This window comes from Eretmochelys imbricata, chromosome 6 (assembly GCF_965152235.1).
Source record: "Eretmochelys imbricata isolate rEreImb1 chromosome 6, rEreImb1.hap1, whole genome shotgun sequence".
Taxonomy (NCBI): domain Eukaryota; kingdom Metazoa; phylum Chordata; order Testudines; family Cheloniidae; genus Eretmochelys; species Eretmochelys imbricata.
Genome location: NC_135577.1, coordinates 40,851,022 through 40,871,147, shown reverse-complemented (window position 1 = coordinate 40,871,147; position 20,126 = coordinate 40,851,022). Strand labels below are relative to the sequence as shown.

Genomic DNA, 20,126 nt, shown 5'->3' with positions numbered 1-20,126 from the left:
AAGGCTGGCGGCTCCCGGCCTTTTGCGAAGCCCCCGCACACCGTAGCCCGGCACCGGAGCGAGCGGCGGGGCCCGGCGTGCGGGGGGAGAGCTGCGGGCGCTCGCCCAGTCCCTCTGCCTGCGCCTCGCTGCCGCTGCTTAGAGTCACTGGGGCTGCCGGCGCCGAGGGATTCCCCAGCCCGCCGCCCAGGTAAGCGAGGGGCGCGGAGCCTGGCCCATGCTCTGGTCCTGCGCCAGCACCCGCGCCCCTGTCCCCGCCCCGGCCGCTCCCTGTCCCCACGGGGGCTGGAGAGACACCTCACCCCCCCCCGCTAGGGGCTGGGGCTGCCCGCCCGCTCGCTGCCAGTGTGTGCAAGGCGGTGCCTGGGGGGAACAGGAGGCCAGCTCCGTCCCGCATCCCTGCTGGGGGAGCAGCCCCCAGGGAAGCCCGCGCGTTGGCTTGTGGCTGGCGGGCTCGGCTCCCTGTCTGCGGAAAGGCCCCCGTGTCCCTGCTGCAGTGCTGAGTCAGGGCGCGGAGGGTAGGCCTCGCTTTCTGTCTGGTTCCTGTTGTTTTGCTTGGGGTTGAAGTTCTGGCCCTACATGTGGAGTGGGGAGCATGGTGTGTGGGGGTTGATAACTGAGGTACGCAGTGGGGGTGTGGGTAAAGCCTATTATTCCTGCCATCCTACTGTGCGTGTTTGGCTTGACTCCTTCATTCCTAATATTCTGTAGCCCAAAAGGAGTGATAATATTTCACTAAGAGGGTGGTGAAGCAATGGAATGGGTTATCTAGGGAAGTGGTGGAACCTCCATCCTTAGAGGTTTTTAACGCTTGGCTGGGATGATTTAGTTGGTGTTGGTCCTGCTTTGAGCAGGGGATTGGTCTAGATGACCTCCTGAGGTCCTTTCCAACCCTAATCTTCTATGATTCTGTAAGGAACCATTAGCAAAATCATACAGTACTATAGACAAAACAAATAATTCTAGTACTTGCCTTAATTCAGTAGGTCAGCTCCAGCAGCATAGTGTGTCCCAGGGCATCATATTACAGCACTTCGTGGAAGGATTAATAAAGCAAGGTAAATGTTAACAATTTCTGCATGCTTATTTTGCCGTGGCAGTCTAGAACCCGTGATTCCCTGGCTTGTTTACTAAAGAGGAGAGCAATAGTGCTCACTACTACTGTTACTTTATGAAGTTGTAAATCGGGTTGTCACTAGGTGGATAGGGCCTGATGCAAAGGCCATGGAAATCAATAGACTTCCATTGAAGTCAGTGGGTTTTGGATGAGACACTTACTCACCCTTTAATATCATCTGTCTAGCTGGGAAGTCAAGGTGCTCAGCCTGGATGGTGACTTGATTTGTGATTTTGATACTGTTGTCGCAATGAGCTACACACGAACAAATCCCAGAGCTCGCATGGAGCTCATTGCAGCATTGGGACCTCAACATCTTTGCGGTTTAGAATCCCCATCTGTAAAACTGGAAATAATACTTCACAGGGGCTTTGCGACATTTATTTAACATTGTCAATATTTGCAGGACAGTTTGAGGTCCTTGAATGAAATGAGCCATGTCCATGCAAATTATTATTTTTAAGTTTAAAAGAAATTTAATATTTTAAATTTGTTATATTTCTCTCTCTAGTCAAAAGAAGGTGAAGAGAAGTCCAGTGAAACAGACTCCTTTCATTTTAATTGAATGGACTCCAATCTCTTTACAAAAGATGCAGCTAGCTGATTCAGAAGAGACATTGTTAAGCTTATTTGACCAGTGCAAACGGGAGTTGTTCTAGATACGTTCTAATAGACAATAGTAACAATCTAGTGAAAATAGACTATTGAAAATTAGACACTAACCTAACAAATACTGCCTCAAATGCATAAAAGGTCTTTGATCAGGTGGCATAGAAGTTCTTCAAAGCGACACTGCACAGATGAAATGTGGAGAATAATTTTTATTTTACATGTGAGACTGTGTAGCCGGGAGAGTATAACTGTTGGTCTTTTATTTTGTGGAGACTGACCGATTAGAGTGCAGCCTGTAGCCTAAGAAGGATGTTCTAGTCGGTTGGGAGATAGCCCATGTCTGCCAAATCCTAGTCTGTGTTTTTGGCTCTGCCAGCGATCTGCTGTATGAACTTGAGTAAATCACTTATTCCACTCCATGCCTCAATTTCTTCATCTGTAACATAAAGATAATACTTCCCTATATCTCAGGGTTGTTGTGTGGTTTAAATCATTAATGTTTGTGACGCACTCAGATATTGTGGTGGTGCATAAAGAGGGAGAGATTGTAATACAGCCATGCTTGCACTTCAGATTCAGAATTTCTGGAAGCCATTTTTCAAAGGAAGCGGCAGATTGGGGCTGTAGGGGAAACCACATTATGTGAATGGATAGATAGTAACAATCTAATCTGTTTGATATATTTGGGGAAATTTTGTGTCAGCACTATTTTCCAAGAAAAAGTAAATACAAATTGTTTTAAATTTTTGTCTTCCATTTGTTTAACAAGATCTACCTTATCCATCTTAGTTTTTTCTACAGCATCCATCATTGTACTCATCTTCTAGATGCCTTTTTGTCATCAGACCTCCTCCTCCTAATTGCTGCATTGTTCACTGTAGCTGTGACCCATCATTCTCCAGGCCTGAGACCCTTTGCTCTACCCTTTCTGCTCATGGAACATCCTGGTACCTTGCCATCCTTACCTTTCTCGTATACTGGGGACGTGGTGGCTCTGGAACTTGGTTGGGGCTGCTGTTGTACTATCAGAAAGAGCTCAGGTTATCCCTTGCATGCCATGGGGCAAGGAAGTTGGCGGCAGATCCATGTGGGTTACAGAACCATGTTTCAAGGATGGGACCTATTTCTTGTCTCAGTGCTCTCTGCTCATTGGTCTGTTTGCACTGGATGGAGTCCTGTACGTGGAGGTTGGATGGCTCAAGTGATTAGAAATGTGATGTAGAGATGGTCAGTGATTCCGGTGCTGGTTCAGTCACGCAGCGAGGAATGCATGCTGTAGCTTTTCCTCTCTAGGGCGCAATTTACAGATTGGGGCATGGCTGGTCTTGTGGCTAAAATGCTGGACTGGAACACAAGTGATCTGGGTTCAGTTACTGGTTCTGCCATAGGCTTCCTGTGTGACCTTACACAAGTTAAACTTTGTCTCACTTTTCCATTTGTAAAATGGGAATAATAATACTTCCTGCCTCGTACCCTTTATCTGTCTTGGCAATTTAGATTGTAAGTTGTTTGGGACAGAGGACTGTCTCTTACTACGTGAATGTATGTAGCACCTCACACAATTGGGCCCTTTAGTCACTAAGTAATACAAAATAATTCAGGAACTCATTGAGTTTTCCTGTTACCCCCTCTAAGATGGGGGAGGTAGGATGCACCAGGTTCAGTCTTTTAATTATTGTATAAAAAACTCAGAGCAGCTTCTTGTCTTTTTTCTGTATTACTTCCTGCTACCTTCTCATCCGTATAGGCCTATGCTCCAGTTTTCCTTTAGTAGCCTTGAGGTGATCCTGGGATGGTTTATCTTGCTGACAGCCTGACTCTTTCATCTTTTGCAGCCTGTGGTCCACAGATATTAAGTGAAAAAGTAAGTGGTGGGTTTTTTGTTTTTTATTCCCCCCCCCCTCCCCCCGCTCCATCCCCCCCCATGCAGAGGATATTCTGTGAAATGGGAGATGCTGGATATTTGATTTCAGAGCAATTATATTTTTTTAATATTTTTAGCTTTCCATTTAAGAGCTAGGTATTATAATTATTATTACCTGAAGCTGTGACCAGTGAATGGAAACTTAATATATAGTAGGTACTCTTTAAAATGAAGACATGCAAATTACATACTTCAGGGGAAAAAGTGAACGTGAAATAGTTGAAGTAAAGTTATTGAATTGAGTAAAATATTTTACAAATGCCACTTTTGCAGTGTACCAAGGGAGTATTCTAAAGTGTATGTGATGTGATATTATGCTAGAAAATCCAACATTGTAATCTCCACAACTACTGTTTGTTTAAATCAGGGTTTTTTATGGTTTTTAATAAATCCTCCTAACTTCCCGGTGTGGATAAATCATGCCTCTTGTATGGAATTAAAATTTAGGAGCTAGATTCTGCATTGATTTACCTCACTATCTGCAGGTGGATCCCATTGTCTTCAGGTGGATTACACTGAGTTCTGATAATAAGTCAGTGCAGAATTTGGCTACAGTTCTGGAACATATGAGCAAAACATTTTATTACACTCCTTAGTAGGGATAATTTCTAAAATGGTAGGTTAAAAATGTAATCTACTTTTCCTCTATCTAATTCCTTTATCTAACTTCAAAATCCAAGTAACGTACGTGCATAAAATGCTTCGGGGTCTCTTGTCTTTTAATATGTATTTTAAAAAGTCAAGCACTCATTAGCAATCTTAAAAAAACAAACCAGATATTTTGTCTCTATCATGTACATTATGGGAAGGAAACCGTTTCAGATTTTTGAGGTCTTGTGAACAAAAATATTGAGTAAATGATAATCGCATTGAAAGGATCTCCTTATTTTAAACCTTTTAAAAAAAATTAAGAGGGGGGATCTCTGATATATCTATACCTATACAGGGAATTTTTCTGATTTTGTTTTTGTTTTGCAAGGGCAGGAAGAGTATATATCCATTCAGTTCCATTCTGTTTGTGTTTTTTTTTCTCTTCCCTAAAAAAAGAAACGTTGAAAATGTCTCAGGAACCTGATATTCCACATACAAGTGAAGAAAAATTAGGCGATTCAGAGGGTATCAAAGAGGACAGCTTGAACAACCCAGATCAGTCTATGAGAGCGAGGATACGACAAAGTTCCTCAAGTCCACACAGGTGCAACACAGCTCAATGTAAGCAAATCTGTTAAAATAAAGTACAAAAATACATTTTTTTTCTTGTTGCGAAGATAAAAGTTTAGATTCCTTTAAAAGGCTCATTAGTTACTATGCCATTAACTATTGTGTAATTAATTAAATATTGTATCAATCATTAACAATTAAAAAGGAGAAGCAAACATTTTTTTTCTTTAATGTGGTTGGCTTTTCTGTCCTTTGAAACAGCCTATAGGCATGCTGGGTAAGACTGCCATAAGTTAATGCACCCCTCAAGCACTCCTGATCAGGCCACAGTACCAGAATAAAAACCAACAAATGTGTTTCTTCCCCAAAGTAGGTTAGGAATTCATTCCAGTTAGTTATAGGAAGTAAATTCGAGAAGTGAAAGCTGTCACTGGAAGAAGTCCTGGAATTCCGTTGTCATCAACTCATAATTTTACTGGCCTTGGTTGGTTAGGGCTTGATTCTAAAGGTGCAAATGCCCTCCATCCTTATTAAAGTCAACGTGGGTGGAAGGCGCTCATCAACATTGTGGGATTGCCACCCTGCCTGGCTGTCCTTCCATCATAAAATCACCACCCACATCCTCCTAGAGAAGAGTTGTTCCTTCAGTTCACTTTTTGCAATTATTGGCCAAATCCTTACGTTAGCAAAACTCTTATTTAAATAAATAGGAATTTTGCATGAATAAGAGCTTCAGAATTTGGCCATTTGTCATTTTCTAAATAATTGTTTTGTGCTTTTGTATCAGGTCGATTTTGCAAAGTACAGGGATCCAAATTTAGGTCCCAAACTAGCAGGGTGTCAGAGGCACGCTACACGTCCTAGGCAGCCTCTGTGTGGTCTCCTCTAGCAATTTCTAGCAAGGAGCAGCAATCAGGTTTCTTGTAGTCATTCTCCAGGTGCTGTGTTTTGTTGGGGGAGAATATGAGTGCTATTGTAGAGCTCCCTGTGGTCATGGAGGCTCCCATGAACATTTGAAATAGTGTCTCTTACACCCTCCACTACTATGTGAAATCTACATCTACTTTAAACCCTATTGTTGCTGAAAGCCCACAGGCAAATAATAGAGGTCCTGTTTGTATCTAGAGATACCCATAAGGGAGGGGGGGAAGGAAAGCACAGGTATTAATAAACTTCAGCCCTTTGCACCTAACATTACTGTGAGCCAGAATCAGTAGAGTGGTGTATTCTACATATGTCATGTACATGCCTGTGTCTGTGATCCTAACCAAGGGCCTGCACCTGCAAATACCTATGCATCTGAGTAACTCAGTGCTTCTCAGACTTTTGTATTGATGATCCCTTTCACACCGCAAGCCTTTGAGTGCTCCCCCTTTATGAATTAAAACCACATTTAAAAAAAACATTTAACACTATTATAAAAACTGGAGGCGAAGCAGGGTTTGGGGGTGGCGGCTGACTGCTTGCGACCCCCACATAAGGGGTCACAACCCCCAATTTGAGAACTCTTGTGAGTCATCTGACTTCAGTGGGAATATTTGAGTGTCTAAAAGTATTTACAGGATCTGGCCCCAATATAGTATACTAATTTTCTTGTTACATCATCCAATCCATCTGCTTCGTTTTCTGGAGGGTTGTAGCCTTTGGTTTATAGTTTTAATAGTTGTTTCCTTAAGTGGGAGGAACCTTCAAATGGCCCTTACCCCCCAAAAGAGGTCAAATCTAAGGGTGTGTCACCTTTTGGTTCTGCCAGTCAGTGAAGTGTACCTTAAGTCTGAAAATTAATGAAGCTTTAATGGGGCTGGAAACATTTTCAGTCCCAATGCTACAGGGCAGTGACAAACATTCTTGCCAGATCATCACGTTGTGTTAAAATTTATTGCCAGAGTATGGTCTTTCTGGTTTGGTGTTTTTGTTTTTAATGTAGGAGCTGGTTATGATATTACTATTGACTCTGACAAGTCTGGTATGACTAGCAAGTCCCTATAGGTAAAACAAATGAAAAAGCAAATGGGAATTTCCCTGGGTATGATTTCTGCTTATGGCTAAAGAAGCAGAATTACCCCAGATGATATTTGCAAAAGCCTGGCAACAATTATGTCTTGAGCCGTTGAATACAATGCATTTTATTATTTGTGTTTTTGTTTTTGAAAATGGTGCTAATTATTTGTTGAGCATGATGGTGTTTGGAGCTGTATCAAACACAGGAGCCATTCCCTATGGGATTTATGCTCTAAGCCCTGATATTGCAAGATGCCCTTCAGAGAGTCCAGCGTGCTGCAGTGCATGTGTGAACAAACGCAAAAGTCAAGTGTTAGGCATAGTCCTCTGCAGTGAGAGGTATCAAATCATGAGTGCTGGGTAAAGAAGGGGCTAAGGTCAAGAGATGTGCTTAAGTGCATTTTTCAGCATACAAATGAGGTGCTTAACTATAGGTTCCCTTTTTAGTCTTTACTTCTGCTGTTTGCCAAATTATTCCTGCCTATCAGGCAAGAGCACTTTGATTTAAATGCAGAGTGAGTGCACTGCCTGTCTGCTCATGACTTCAGACTTTGCAATACTCCCCACAGGCATTGTGCAGGATCAAACCCTAGGCAGTAACATACAAGTGTCTAGAGTGCTGGGTGAAGAGCTGTTTATGACAAAGTAGCACAGGTAATTCTTTATTAAATAAATGACACTTTGTATAGCAGACAGTTGGGGAAAGGCTCCTTAATGAAGGGCCTGTTCCATGTAGAAGGTTTTTACCCGCATAAACCCAATCATATAAACCTGTTCGTCGATCTAAAAAAAAAAATCTATTCCAAATTAACCCAGTGTGTGATTAGTATGGCTCAAGGAGTTTTATTTCAGTGTGGGGTGTGTGTAATCTATATATGTAATGTTTTTGCCAAAATTGGAATTGAAGCGACAGAATTATCACAATCACAGGGTGACACAGCAACCAGTCCTTGCTTTCTGTTGTTCTTTATCTTCCTCTTTCTCACTTTTCCTTCTGTCCAGCTGGGGAGAAGTCTGGCCAGCCCTCTCCATCTGATGGCGCTAATGATATAGTCTTTTCTCACAGATGATTGGACCGGAGAAGAGCTCTCTTCCCTTTTCTTCTCAGTTTTTGGAAGGCACATGCTTTATTACTCGGAATAGCTCGTTGAGGCTTGCTCTGTCTCTGTGCTGCTTAGCACTGACATAGGCAGTGCTACAAGCACAACTTGGGTGGGGGGGATGACCTTCTCCTAAGAAGGTCAACGGCAAAGCTCCAGTTGATTTCAGTGGGTGCAGCGTTACTCCCTTAATCAGCATCTGTTATATCAGCATTGTTATCATCTTTGCCACACTTATTGCTACATGCTGCTAATGCAGTGGCACATTCTGTATCACAGCAATATCCGCTCTGGCCCACTGGTGTGTATATAAGTCAGGACAAATTTGAGCACGGACAGCTGGTGCTGTTTTCAAGGCTTGGCTTTATTACCCAGTGACCTTCCACCTCCCAATTTTCTATAGCTAGTGACCTCTTTCCTTTACTACCTAATGAAAGCTGGACCTGCTCTCTGTGGTGTCCTGCTGCACTGCTGCCTCCCATTCCTGTGTGCACTTTCTAATGCTCATGCCACTCCAAACCCCAGTCTCAGGCTACTTGCTGTGCTCTAGGATGTGGCGCAACCCATGTCCCGTTGAGTATACAGAGATGAATGGAAGGAGAAGAGCTGTGGCATCAGCACACAGGCTAGGCCTTGAAATCATTAGCAAGTTAGGAATAGCAAGACCCTGGTTTCAGGAAACGGGGCAAAGAGGTTGCTGGTTCCACTGAAAGTAGAGAAGGGAAAACTAGCTGTTTTCTTGCGTGGTGGTGGTGGTGTAAGTGCTTTACAGATACTTTGGAAGATGAGATTCCCTCCCTGCCTTGAAAAACGTATAATCCAAATGGCAGTGGGCACATGATAAATGCAGCGGAAATCTCCAGGACTGAATGGTGAGGTTGCATATGAAGCTTGTTGGCCCCACAATGTTGTTTGCATATTTTGTAGAAATGGTTTGCCCCCTTCACTGTGGGAAGGACTTCATTCTATAGCCCTAAAAGATGTGTGTTTTAAGGAGGGACTTGATGCAGCAGAGGTCACAGGCATGTTGGGGCCTAGTTGATGGCTGATTGGAGCACAACAATGCTGTTGACGAGTCCCTTTGGGGTGGGAGAGAAAACAGCCTCATCAGATCTATGACGTCGAGGGCATCCTCGGCTGGGTTTGTCTACTGGCTCTCATCCCCTTTGTACTGGCCGACTGGCAGAACGGTGGAGGAGGATCTTACCTCCAGCTTTTGAAAGAATAATGAAATGTCATATATTTGTTAATGTTATAGCTAGTTCCCCTCGGCTTGTGTCGATGGAAGAGCTGATGGAAACAGCGAAAGGAGTTTCTAATATGGCATTAGCACATGAAATTGTAGTCAATGGAGGCTTCCAGATTAAACCAGCTGAATTACCAGAAGGCAGGTAAGATGGTTACTGATAGAAATAAATAGCAGTTTATATCAATCCTTTGGATGTAAGAGTGGAATATGAAGATACGTTTGGGGAAAAATTCCATGGAAAGAATTGTAATGAGTTTTCTTAGCTTTGTAATGTTTCTTAGCTTTTCACCACTTCTTCATTCTAGCACCACTATTTTACTCTTCTGTATTCTTTAACATCCTCTTCCTTTGTAGTAACTCTCTAAGGTTGACTCTTGGGCCTGGTCTACACTAGAAAATTTGGTCAAATTAACTATGTGGGTAGGGTGTGTGAAAAATCCTGATCCCTGAGCCAACATAAGTCCCCATTTAGATAGCGCTAGGTTGACAGAATAATTCTTCTGTCAACCCAGCTACTGACTCTCAGGGAGGTGAATTGCCATTACACCAATGGGAGAACCCCTCCCGTCGGCACAGGTAGTGTCTGGACTGAAGCTCTGTAGCGTTTGAAGTGTAGACATACCCTTAGGTTGCTCTCGGAACAAATGGTTACTGCTTTCAGGATCTGCCTGAACTTCAGTGGTTAATGGAGTAAGAATTCCAAGGTAGCCCCAGGCATCTTCAAAAAAGGATCAAGGCCACATTTAGATCTGGTATGAACATATGCGGCTTTAGTAAAGTTGCACAATTAAATCAGAACATTTGAACTTGTAACTTGTTGTTGAAGTAATGGGATTATCTACACTAAGTCTGAATTTGGCCATCCAATTTAGTAAAAAAATATCTTAATGCCCATGTATTTTGACAAACTGTGAGTTGTGCTCAGTGATGAAGGAAGTACCTCACTGCTATCACATTCTGGTTTCACTTTTCAAAATTTTACCCAGAGGTTACGTATTGCTAAGAAACACAGATGTTGTTCGTGTGTAGACAAAATAAATTATGATTTTGTGATTTGTCTTCTCTTTATAGATTACTTTTAGAAGTGTCATTTTCTGGATGCTTTTAAGGGTCTTGTTTTTGTTTTTTGTTTTTCGCCTACTCTGCATGTATCTTTTCAGCTGTGAAGTCAGCCATTCCAAATCATTCCAGTTTTTATACTCTTGTGCCTGATTAAAATGGCAGTTTTCTCCTCTAAACTCTCTAATTCATTACATGTAAGATACTGTCATCTTGATATTGTTGTGTTTTACCAACAGCCTGGAGAAAACCGTAAAAGAGATTGTACACAAAGCTTTTTGGGATTGTCTGGAAGCCCAGTTAAGCGAAGATCCACCAACATACGATCATTCGATTAAACTTGTGGGGGAGATTAAAGAGGTAAGAATGTGTGATATCAGAAGTAATTTACAGAGATTACATGGCACAAATATACAAACTGTATGCCATCGCTGTATAACAACTGTGTGTAAAGTGCTCTGTAGAAGTCTAGACAATAACTTTATCTATAAGCTGCATGCATATATGGGGGGAAAAGTAATCCAATGTGAAAGCAAGAAATGCTGAGTCATGTTAAATGAAGGGAAGGTTGCAGGTTATGTTACTTTAATAATTCTGAGATTGCAGTAGCAAAATGTGACAGGTGCTAATGAAGCACAAATAATCAGAGGCTAGGTTTTGCGCTGCATACATGTGTGCCCTTCCTCCCACCACTGAAAAAACCCTCCCTGTTCCAAAGAGTTTACAATCTGAATAACACTAATACTGTATAGAATGCAGGAAAACTATGATTTAAAAAATATATCGTGTAATTTTTGTGGCCCTATGTTTTGAACAACTATTAAGATGTCATCTGCCATAGAAATCCAGTATGAATATGGTTGTTAATTAAGACCATTATTCAGTTCCTTTGTAAGATGGTGAAACAATAATGTTTGTTGTGAAAAACTAACAAAATGAAAATTTGTTTTCTTTCAGACTCTTCTATCTTTCTTATTGCCTGGTCATACTAGATTAAGAAATCAGATTACTGAAGTTCTGGATCTGGATCTGATAAAGCAGGAGGCAGTGAATGGGGCCCTGGATATTTCTAAGCTGGCACAATTCATCATTGGAATGATGGGGACCCTTTGTGCTCCAGTTAGAGATGAGGAAATTAAGAAACTGAAAGACATTCATGAAATAGTCCCACTATTCAGGTACTGGAATGACGTTAAGGAATTGCAAGGAATCAGACTGTGGGTCACTTATTTCAAATTTGCTTGTAGATCCTTGTTAAAGATCCAAATTTTATCTGTGCATGCTGGTAGCATATACAGTCTGCTAGCAAAAATTTCTTTCTGGAAAAATATAAAGCAAGCAGAGAGGGGAAATTATAAAGAAGAAAATTCCAGCAGCTATTAGCAAGGACCCTTTTGGTTCTGGTGGACTGAAGGTATTTGTTTGCACCTTTGTGTAATTGGAAACAATCATTTTCTGAAATGCCATATTTAGGTGAGAGGATCTTTCCCTGGATATTGGGAGACCGTCTTAAGAAAAAGCATGAATTCCTTGTTCACTTTCCTTTCTGCTGATACATTAAATAAATTAGAAAATAACGTTCACTCAGCTTTACGGTCTTCAGCCAATTCCTCCCTCATCTCTCCCCCTCCACCTCCTTTCTCATATGTAATAAAAGAATGTATTACAGGTGTTTAAAAGTGGAAAGCATATAGGGCCTGGATATGTCAGATGCCATTTTCTGTTTTGTTACTATCTCATTTAAATAAATTGTGCAAGTTATCAACAGTTTTAGGGAATTTTGTTAACTGTCATCAGTAGCGTATTGAGCCATTTGTGTGTCTTGCCTGACTAAGGCATTTCCTAACTTTGTAGTCTCCAATAGTAAGGATTTCCTTAGAGGAGAACATCTTTTTTTTCTTTTTTTAAATGGAAATGTTTACACCTAAGTAGACATTGGAGTTAATTTCTTCCATGACCTTTTCACTTTTATTTAGCTCCCTCGCAGAGTATACATGCACAGGTTGACAGAGGTCCGAGTATACACATGTATAGCGATAAGCCTTGTGTTAGGCTGAGAACTAAGTCTTTCCTAAATTCAGCATGTGGTGAGACATGTCCCAAGAGAACTGATCTGTGAAAAGGACTCTAGTACATTCTTAGAAGTTTCTTTACAGGCGAACAAGCTTCGTTACCCTGGCAATCTCTCCCAACACTTCAAGCTCCATGTCGATACTTATCATGCTTTTTTAGTGTTCTTAATAGCTCATTTCCTTGGACAATCTATGCTAAGTAAATCTTGCAAACTGTACATTTTAAACATGTGCAACCCTGCTTGAAAAAATGACTTCTTTTCTTTTCTTTTCTTTTTTTTTTTTTTTTTTTCAGAGCAATTTTCTCTGTATTAAACTTAATGAAAATGGACATGGCTAACTTTGCTGTCAGTAGCATTAGGCCGCATTTAATGCAACAATCTGTTGAATACGAAAGAGAGAAGTTTCAGAGGATTTTTGAGAAACAGCCAAGTATGACTTTTTTTTCCCCTCTTCTGAATTATGTGCCTTTGCATGTTGGTGTCACAAACACAAAACAATCCACCAAAATAAGTATTTTGTTACATTGCTCCATGATGCAAATAGAGATACCTCTGGTCCGTAGGCTTCAATTCAAGAAATTTACCGGTACAACAATTCTGCATTTAAAACAAACCCAGACCCGGGATATCCATGTAATATATGGCACTATAAATCGGCATCAACATGCTAGTCTGTAGTACTGCCAGATTAATTTGTGGTTTCCATCCACAAGGTTCTCTGTGTTCAATCTGCATTGGTGTCCTCCAGAAGTTCTGAATCATAAAGTAAATAAAATGCATCTCAGTAACTAGCACCGTGGGTATTAGGAGAGCCTAGTAGTGGTATTATTTGAAAACTATTCATGGGGGGGGAAAAAAGATAACTCCTGAAAGTAAGATTTTTACCAAACTGCTTTCTTCCAGATTCTCTAGACTTTGTCACCGATTGGCTGCAAGAAGCATCAGATGATCTTGCCAATTTGAGGTGTAAAAATCCACCTTCCCCTGGTGTTGGTGCTGCAGCTAGTGGAGTTCCTGTATTGTGTCCTGCTGCTGTACAGAATTGGGCCTATCTAAAGCTGCTTAAGTGGGATCATGTGCACAGGCCTTTCCCAGAAGTAGGTATTTAAGAGAAGACGTAGCTTCTTTTATTTAATTTTCTACACAGTGTTTGGTGAAAAAGCAGAAATCATTTGGATCTATAACCTTGTTCTTGACATAAAATACTAAAAGATTTAGGGTTTAAGTGGAACTCTTGCAACTCTTTTAATAGGATAACAACATTCTGAATTTTTTTTATTTTTCTTCAAAACTGAAGTTTAACTGAAGGTGAGGGAGTGTAATCTACTGTATAGAGGAGGGGTAGCCAACCTGAGCCTGAGAAGAAACCAGAATTTACCAATGTACATTGCCAAAGAGCCACAGTAATACGTCAGCAGTCCCGCTCTCAGCGCCTCCTGCCCACAGGCAGCCCTGTCGATCAGCTCCTCCCTGCACCTCCCGATTAGCTGTTTCATGGCGTGCAGGAGGCTTGGGAGGTGGGCAGGGGGAAGAGTGAGGGCATGGCAGGCTCGGGCGGAAAGGGCTGGAGTGGGGGCAGGGCCTGTGGCAGAGCCAGGGTTTGAGCAGTGAACACCCCCCCGGCACACTGGAAAGTTGGCACCTGTAGCTCCAGCCCCGGAGTCAGTGACTATACAAGGAGCCGCATATTAACTTCTGAAGAGTCGCATGTGGCTCCGGAGCCACGGGTTGGCCATCTCTGGTATAGAGCACTGGACTGGGAATCTGGAGATTTGGTTCTGTTCCTGGCTCTGTGTCACTGCATGAGTCATTTCCTTTTCTGGGCCTTTGATTTCCCTCCCACCATTTTTCTGTCTTATCTATTTAGACTGTAAACTCTTCAGGACTGGGATAGTCTAATACTTTGCACAGTGCCTAGCACAGGAGTGTTCCAATCTCAGTGGGACCCCTTGATGCTACTGTAATACAAATCATAATGTATTCTTTTTCTCAGGTTACTTCTTTAATAGGTGATCCTTTAGGGAGTTCCATTATGAATTTTCTGTGTATGATTTTGTAATTTTCTGTGGGTTATGTATGTGTATATCACTCTCAAACACTGTCACATGGTCTCTCACTACAGTGGTTCATAAACTGCATTATGTTATGTGAGTTGCAGCAACTGTAAAGAAAAAAGATGCTGAAAAGAGTTCTTCCTGCATGACTGAGCAGATGTTTTGATTACTAATGTCTGGTTTTATGCATGCAATATGTCTCCGTTTAACTATCTCTTTGTGTAGGAGGCTCATAGCATAAATCTCAGGGTTTAGGATTTCGCAGTAGAAGAATTGTCTTTCTGTCTTGATATCTTTAATCAATTGTCTCTTACCTTCTTATATTTAAGACCTGGACAGCTAGTTCATTGCTGGGAAGATTCTGAACCCAAACCTCTGAATTTAAACTAGATTTACAACATTCAGGTTATTGCAAAAGCAGTGCAGCTAGATTCTGTTGTACCACTGTAAACCTAGAGAGAGAGATTCCATTAACTTTGACCATTGTATTCAGTTTGATGGAGGAGAAGCATAAGGGATATGACATGTCAAGAACTGACATCGAGTTAAGTAATCAAACAGCTGTTTGCCCACCCAGGATGAACTCTCTACAAAATCTTTCCCCTTTATGGTGGTTATAACTTGTATCTTATGAACCATCTAATGTATTTCCCTGTAACTCTGTTTTGAGAGGGAGGGAAGTGTGAGAGACTTTCACAGCTGATCTACAAAAGTTTACATTGTTCACTATAAATTATGATTGGTGTAATGTGATCCATTAATTGATAACTCTCATGCTTTATTTTGAATGTAGTAACCCAATAAGTTTTTTAACTTTTTATCTCAAAAGGAGAATATTTTTATTCGTTTGTCTTGAAACAAATCCATCTGTAATAGAAGCGGAGTAATTCAAAGATGAAACATCAGCATTTTTAAAAAACACTCTCTTCTTTTTGTGAATTGAGTTAGTGCTCATGAAAGTGCGGTACTGAAAACATTAGATAAAGCCCCAGGCATTGTGCAAGTTTACCAACACAGCTCTGTTAAATCACCTTGGTTCTCACCTACTAATCCCTGATACTCCACTTCTGGAGCACAAACTGCCTATCATGCTGAGTTTTAATAAACGTAAATGGTGGTATTTGGGATGGAAACAAATGTCCTCTGAGCACTAAGATGAGACCTTTACTGAGACTTAACTTTGGGTCTGCCTTAGGGTAAAAAGCATATAATGGATACAAACATCTTCAGTCCATAAACCAGGCACTAACTAACCAGTGTAGAAAGATTTCTCCCGTAGGAATGTTATTCTGTAATTGTTCATTGTGGATTTGTTGCACTGTCCACCATTAGAGGGAAAATATCAGATTAAATGGACCATATTTGACTAGACTGATTGTGTAATTAGGTGTTGGAAATAAGACTGGTGCACTATCCCCCTGCAACACCAATCCCTTGAAGGGTCCTAGAGAGAGGAATCTCTAGTAATTATCTAACTTTAACCATAGTAAAAGCTTTTAATTTGAAGAGGACTGTTTTCTGAGTATTGCATCTTTTTGCTATATATTAACAGTGCCATTGAATTATACTGCTATCTGGGAATCTGGTTTGAGGAGCAAATTGGGAAATCTTGTAGGAGAAGCAAATGGAGAATGTTTCCTCTCTGGGCTTCCAAACTTGCTGCTTACAGATTTTACTCAGTGTGGCGTTGGTGCCACTGGCCCACCCTTCAGATGAATGGAATACTGATACAATTTTGAAGTCCGTGTACTAACGGAATTCAGTTTTCAGAATAATCTTCATTATGTTACCTGGCCTCATAATTTCATCTTCACTGTACTTTGTTATCCCAGTATTTTGATTTTACTCTGTCGTTGCAGACATTGTTAATGGACCACACCCGCTTTCAGGAAATGCAGCTGGAGCTGGAACATCTCACCTTGACGGGTGCTATCCTCCTGGTCATGTTCAATGTAGCAGGTGCAGCGCTTTCCAATCTGCCAGGGTTTGCTGACAAAATCAAAACCATTATAAAGGTGTTGTTGACGGGAATGCACCTTCCGTGAGTATCTGAATGACTCCTACCTAGCATCTCTCACCTATGCTATGTTCAATAGTGGAAGTGGTGTTCAGTGGCTTAATTTTGTTGTGATCCTAGTGAGTATTGATTGCATGGGCTTTTCTTACTCTCTTGACTTCAAGAAACTTAGGAGAGGATAGAAGGGACAAGCAATTAGAATGGAGGGCTTTCGCTCACACAAGTATACAAAGCTAGCAGTTTTTCCTAAGGAAATTAACCACCTTATTCCTTTCCTCCCCATCTGACATTCCTGTGGCAAACAATTCATTTGCTGTCATTACTGTCTTTCATGTGAAGTCTTCTACCAAGTCCACAGCCTCATGTTGGCAATTATCCAAGCTTCATAGCTTGGTCCAGTCTCCCTCCATCCTTCACAAAATTGTTTGTTCTGTACATATGTGCAGACACCTGTAGGTTTAGGATGACTGCCATAGACAGTGGTGGTGAGAGGAACAAGTGTTTTGTTTATATATAGGCAGCTCAAATCAATATAATTGGACTGATCGTAAAGAGTCAAAATAAATAACTAAGGAACAATCCTTAAGGAATGGTTTACTCCTTTGTGTTCTCTCTAGCTCCTTTAATCTGAGTGAATCTTTGGCTACTGTTGGTGAGAAGGTCTGTGCTGAAGTTAGTAGCTGTCTTTCCCAACATGGATTCATGCCATTGACAACTGAGAAAGAGATTGTGCTTAAAGGACAGATCCAGACATTGGGAAATTCTGACAACACTATATGCAAATTGATAGGTAATCTTGGAGTGTATATGCAGTGTTCTCAAGCATGCTTTTTACTTTTGCTACTAGTAAACCCATTGAATAACCTGTTTTGTATGATTTATTTATTTATTTATTTATTTAATAACACTTGCTTCTGATGTATGGTGAGCCACTAGACAAAGTTGAGTGCCTTACCTTGACCTCTTGGGCAGCTCAACAACTCTGAAAATCAGGTCAGAATTTTCAAATGTAGTTGCCCAAGTTCCAGCTGTAGAAGTGATCTATTCCTAAACTTGGATCTTCACTGAGCTGCCCCACCACCTGCATCACCAAGTGTACTGCCTGAAGTGATGATTATTTAAACGATCTTTTTGGACAGTAAAACATAATGTTGGGAGTCTATGCTCAGAGGAGTCTCTGGATTGAAGTACATAACACAGGGTGTTCTCACCAATTCTTTTTAATGTGGGTTTGGGTTTTTTTTTGGTAGTGCACCATGGAGGAAGATCACATGCATTGTTGTTTTGTATTTAAAAGTACATTGGTCGTTTTTTTTTTTTCCAGATTCACGAATTCAGGAATTTTTGGAGAGCTATCTGGCTTCTGGTCATCAGAAATCATTTCCTGCTATTCCTGGGGGATTAGGGCCTATTCAAAGAGAGATGGAAGAAATTGCTGTCAAGTACGTTCGCCTTGTCAACTATAACAAGATGGTGTTTAGCCCTTACTATGATGTGATCCTCAGCAAACTACTGAATAAGGAAGAATCCCAATTGTTAGGGTAGTCAGAAGAATCATCATACCAATTTGTATGTTATCTAGATAGTGTTAATTTTGTCTGCTAACAAAATTGCAATTAACTTGGCTTTGGAAAATGGCATTCCATTAAAACATAGTTTTATTACTGTAACTCAATAGCACTGATTCTGAAGGGGAAAATTATGTATAAGTTGGAATAGGTGCTTTGAATTAAATGGTAAATAGATGCATTTTTAGCACAAGTATTCATGCTGAGGATATGTTTAATTTTATGGCTGTAGTTTTTGCTACTGAGCAGATGTTAGATAAGACTAAACAATTGTACAAACAGACTGCATTTTTAAATTGCTGATTTTGTGGGGGGCTTTTTGTAGCATTCTAACTCTCCAATTTACCATGAAGTTAGTGTGTGCGTTCATCTAGAGAAGATTAGCCAAGGTCTGTTCCATACTGAATGATTTGGCCTTCTGAAATCCTATTTTAACAACTGAAGAAATAGTTTAAAATTTGAGATGTAAGAAACTTGAATAATGGTAGTTAAGAGCAGGTCTAAACATTGCATTTTATTGTAATAATATAAGGCTACTAGTCTTTCTGCTAATCACATTTTTTCTATGGCAATTTTTGGTCTCTATCTGCAAATAAGTTACCAAAACCATGATATAATTATATTTTGTAGTGAATTTTCTGGTTATCAAATAACGCTCTTCTTCTATGTACAGTGTTACAAGGGTGACAGTCTATAAGATTGCAGCTGAATTTATCTCTGTAAAACTTTCAGATGGGCCAAGAGAAATGTTTTGAAAAGAGTGGCATTTCTTGCCTTTCGTTTGCTGGTAGTTTACTCCTTTTTATGTAAAATACTAAAGTAAACATTTTCAGAAGATGGATAAAGACTTGTGCATTGAATTTCAGGCTTGAGGAAATTTCCTCATTTTTTCCCCCTAAGACTGTATGGCTTACGAGACAATTGTATATGCTCATAGTTTCAGAAATATCACTGAAATTGAAACATACCAAGAATTCCTTAATATTTTAAGCAGTGACTTTAAAAGGTATAGTAGGAAATGAACTATTTAAAGTCATGGGAAAATATTATTTAGTGTTTTAGATGCTTTTTCACTTTTTACAGATGTTCTTGAACTCTTGAAATATTTTAGATTGAGAAGATAACTAGCAAGATGTCCTCTAAATGCACTCTGAAGGATTTCTGATCTTAGTAATTCATAAAATATTGAAATTTAAACTTTTCTTGGAAGTAAATATAAAGTTTAGGACAGTTAAAAGCAAAATTGAAACTTTCTTCAGCTGATAGAGCCCATCCGGTTTTGGGTAAGGAATGGTTGCCAAAGTTCTTAGCATCTCAGGTAATATAAGATGAAAGGAGCTCATGTTAATAAATGATAGGCTGGTACCTTGTCCTAAGAGTTTTGGGGCAGTGGGGTGGGGGCGTGCTATGACAAAAATAGAATATTTACTGTATTCTAAAATGAAGAATTTAAAAGGTGGCCTCTTTTGAAACTATTGATTAATAAAATAATGAATGTGACAGACTAATCAACCAGTCTAACATGATGGTGATAGGAAGGGAGGTACCCTGGAGTACTTATTCTAATGCTTACACTTCCCTTTGCATTTTGAAATTTCAGTAGTTCCTAGGGCTTGAATTGAGATCAGATGTACGGCTCTAACAGTTTCCTGCTCTATGGGGAAGATGGAATAAAATAACAGTAGCTTTACTTGCTTGATGTATCCCCACATTAGCGTATTAAATCAATCTCAAACTTCGGTTGAAACAAAGCTTACCTCATTTTTATGATTACAAAACTAATGACAATATTAGAAAACCATTTTTCTTTGTTGGATGGTTCTTTTCGCTGAACTCCTGAAAATATATATTTTGAACATTCTTTAGTAAATTGAAAATAAGTAGCTTAAGCTCAAAAGTTTGTCTACCACTATTTTTTGGATTGTCTATGTTCTGTTCTACTCTCTGTCTCACTGGTGTGCCTCAGTCCCTTTGTTCTCTGCCTGTGGCACATAATAGTCTAGTCTTCTCTGTGTTGTAATACTTTGGCCTAATTTCGGTCTTTGGGTTTAGCGTGCAGGTAGTGGTGGCCTGCGATATGCAAGAATTCGGACTAGATGACTCTGGCCTTCAAACTCTATACTTTCTATATATAGAAGTTACTGAGGGCTATTAGAGAGAAGCATTTCTTGCTCTTGTCCTCAAGCCTTG

At 40.4% G+C, this 20,126-nt stretch overlaps 1 protein-coding gene across 1 annotated transcript; it reads left to right on the top strand.

Annotated features, from left to right (window-relative positions):
• Positions 1-2,538: 2,538 nt before the first annotated feature.
• Positions 2,539-18,240, top strand: TCP11L1 (t-complex 11 like 1). The gene is made up of 11 exons (XM_077820115.1): positions 2,539-2,676; positions 3,565-3,593; positions 4,701-4,865; positions 9,174-9,306; positions 10,463-10,583; positions 11,181-11,401; positions 12,591-12,727; positions 13,201-13,394; positions 16,211-16,392; positions 16,986-17,158; positions 17,693-18,240. Exons 3-11 carry the CDS (start codon positions 4,712-4,714, stop codon positions 17,911-17,913), a joined length of 1,536 nt encoding a protein of 511 aa, XP_077676241.1. The 5' UTR covers positions 2,539-2,676; positions 3,565-3,593; positions 4,701-4,711; the 3' UTR covers positions 17,914-18,240.
• Positions 18,241-20,126: the final 1,886 nt, after the last annotated feature.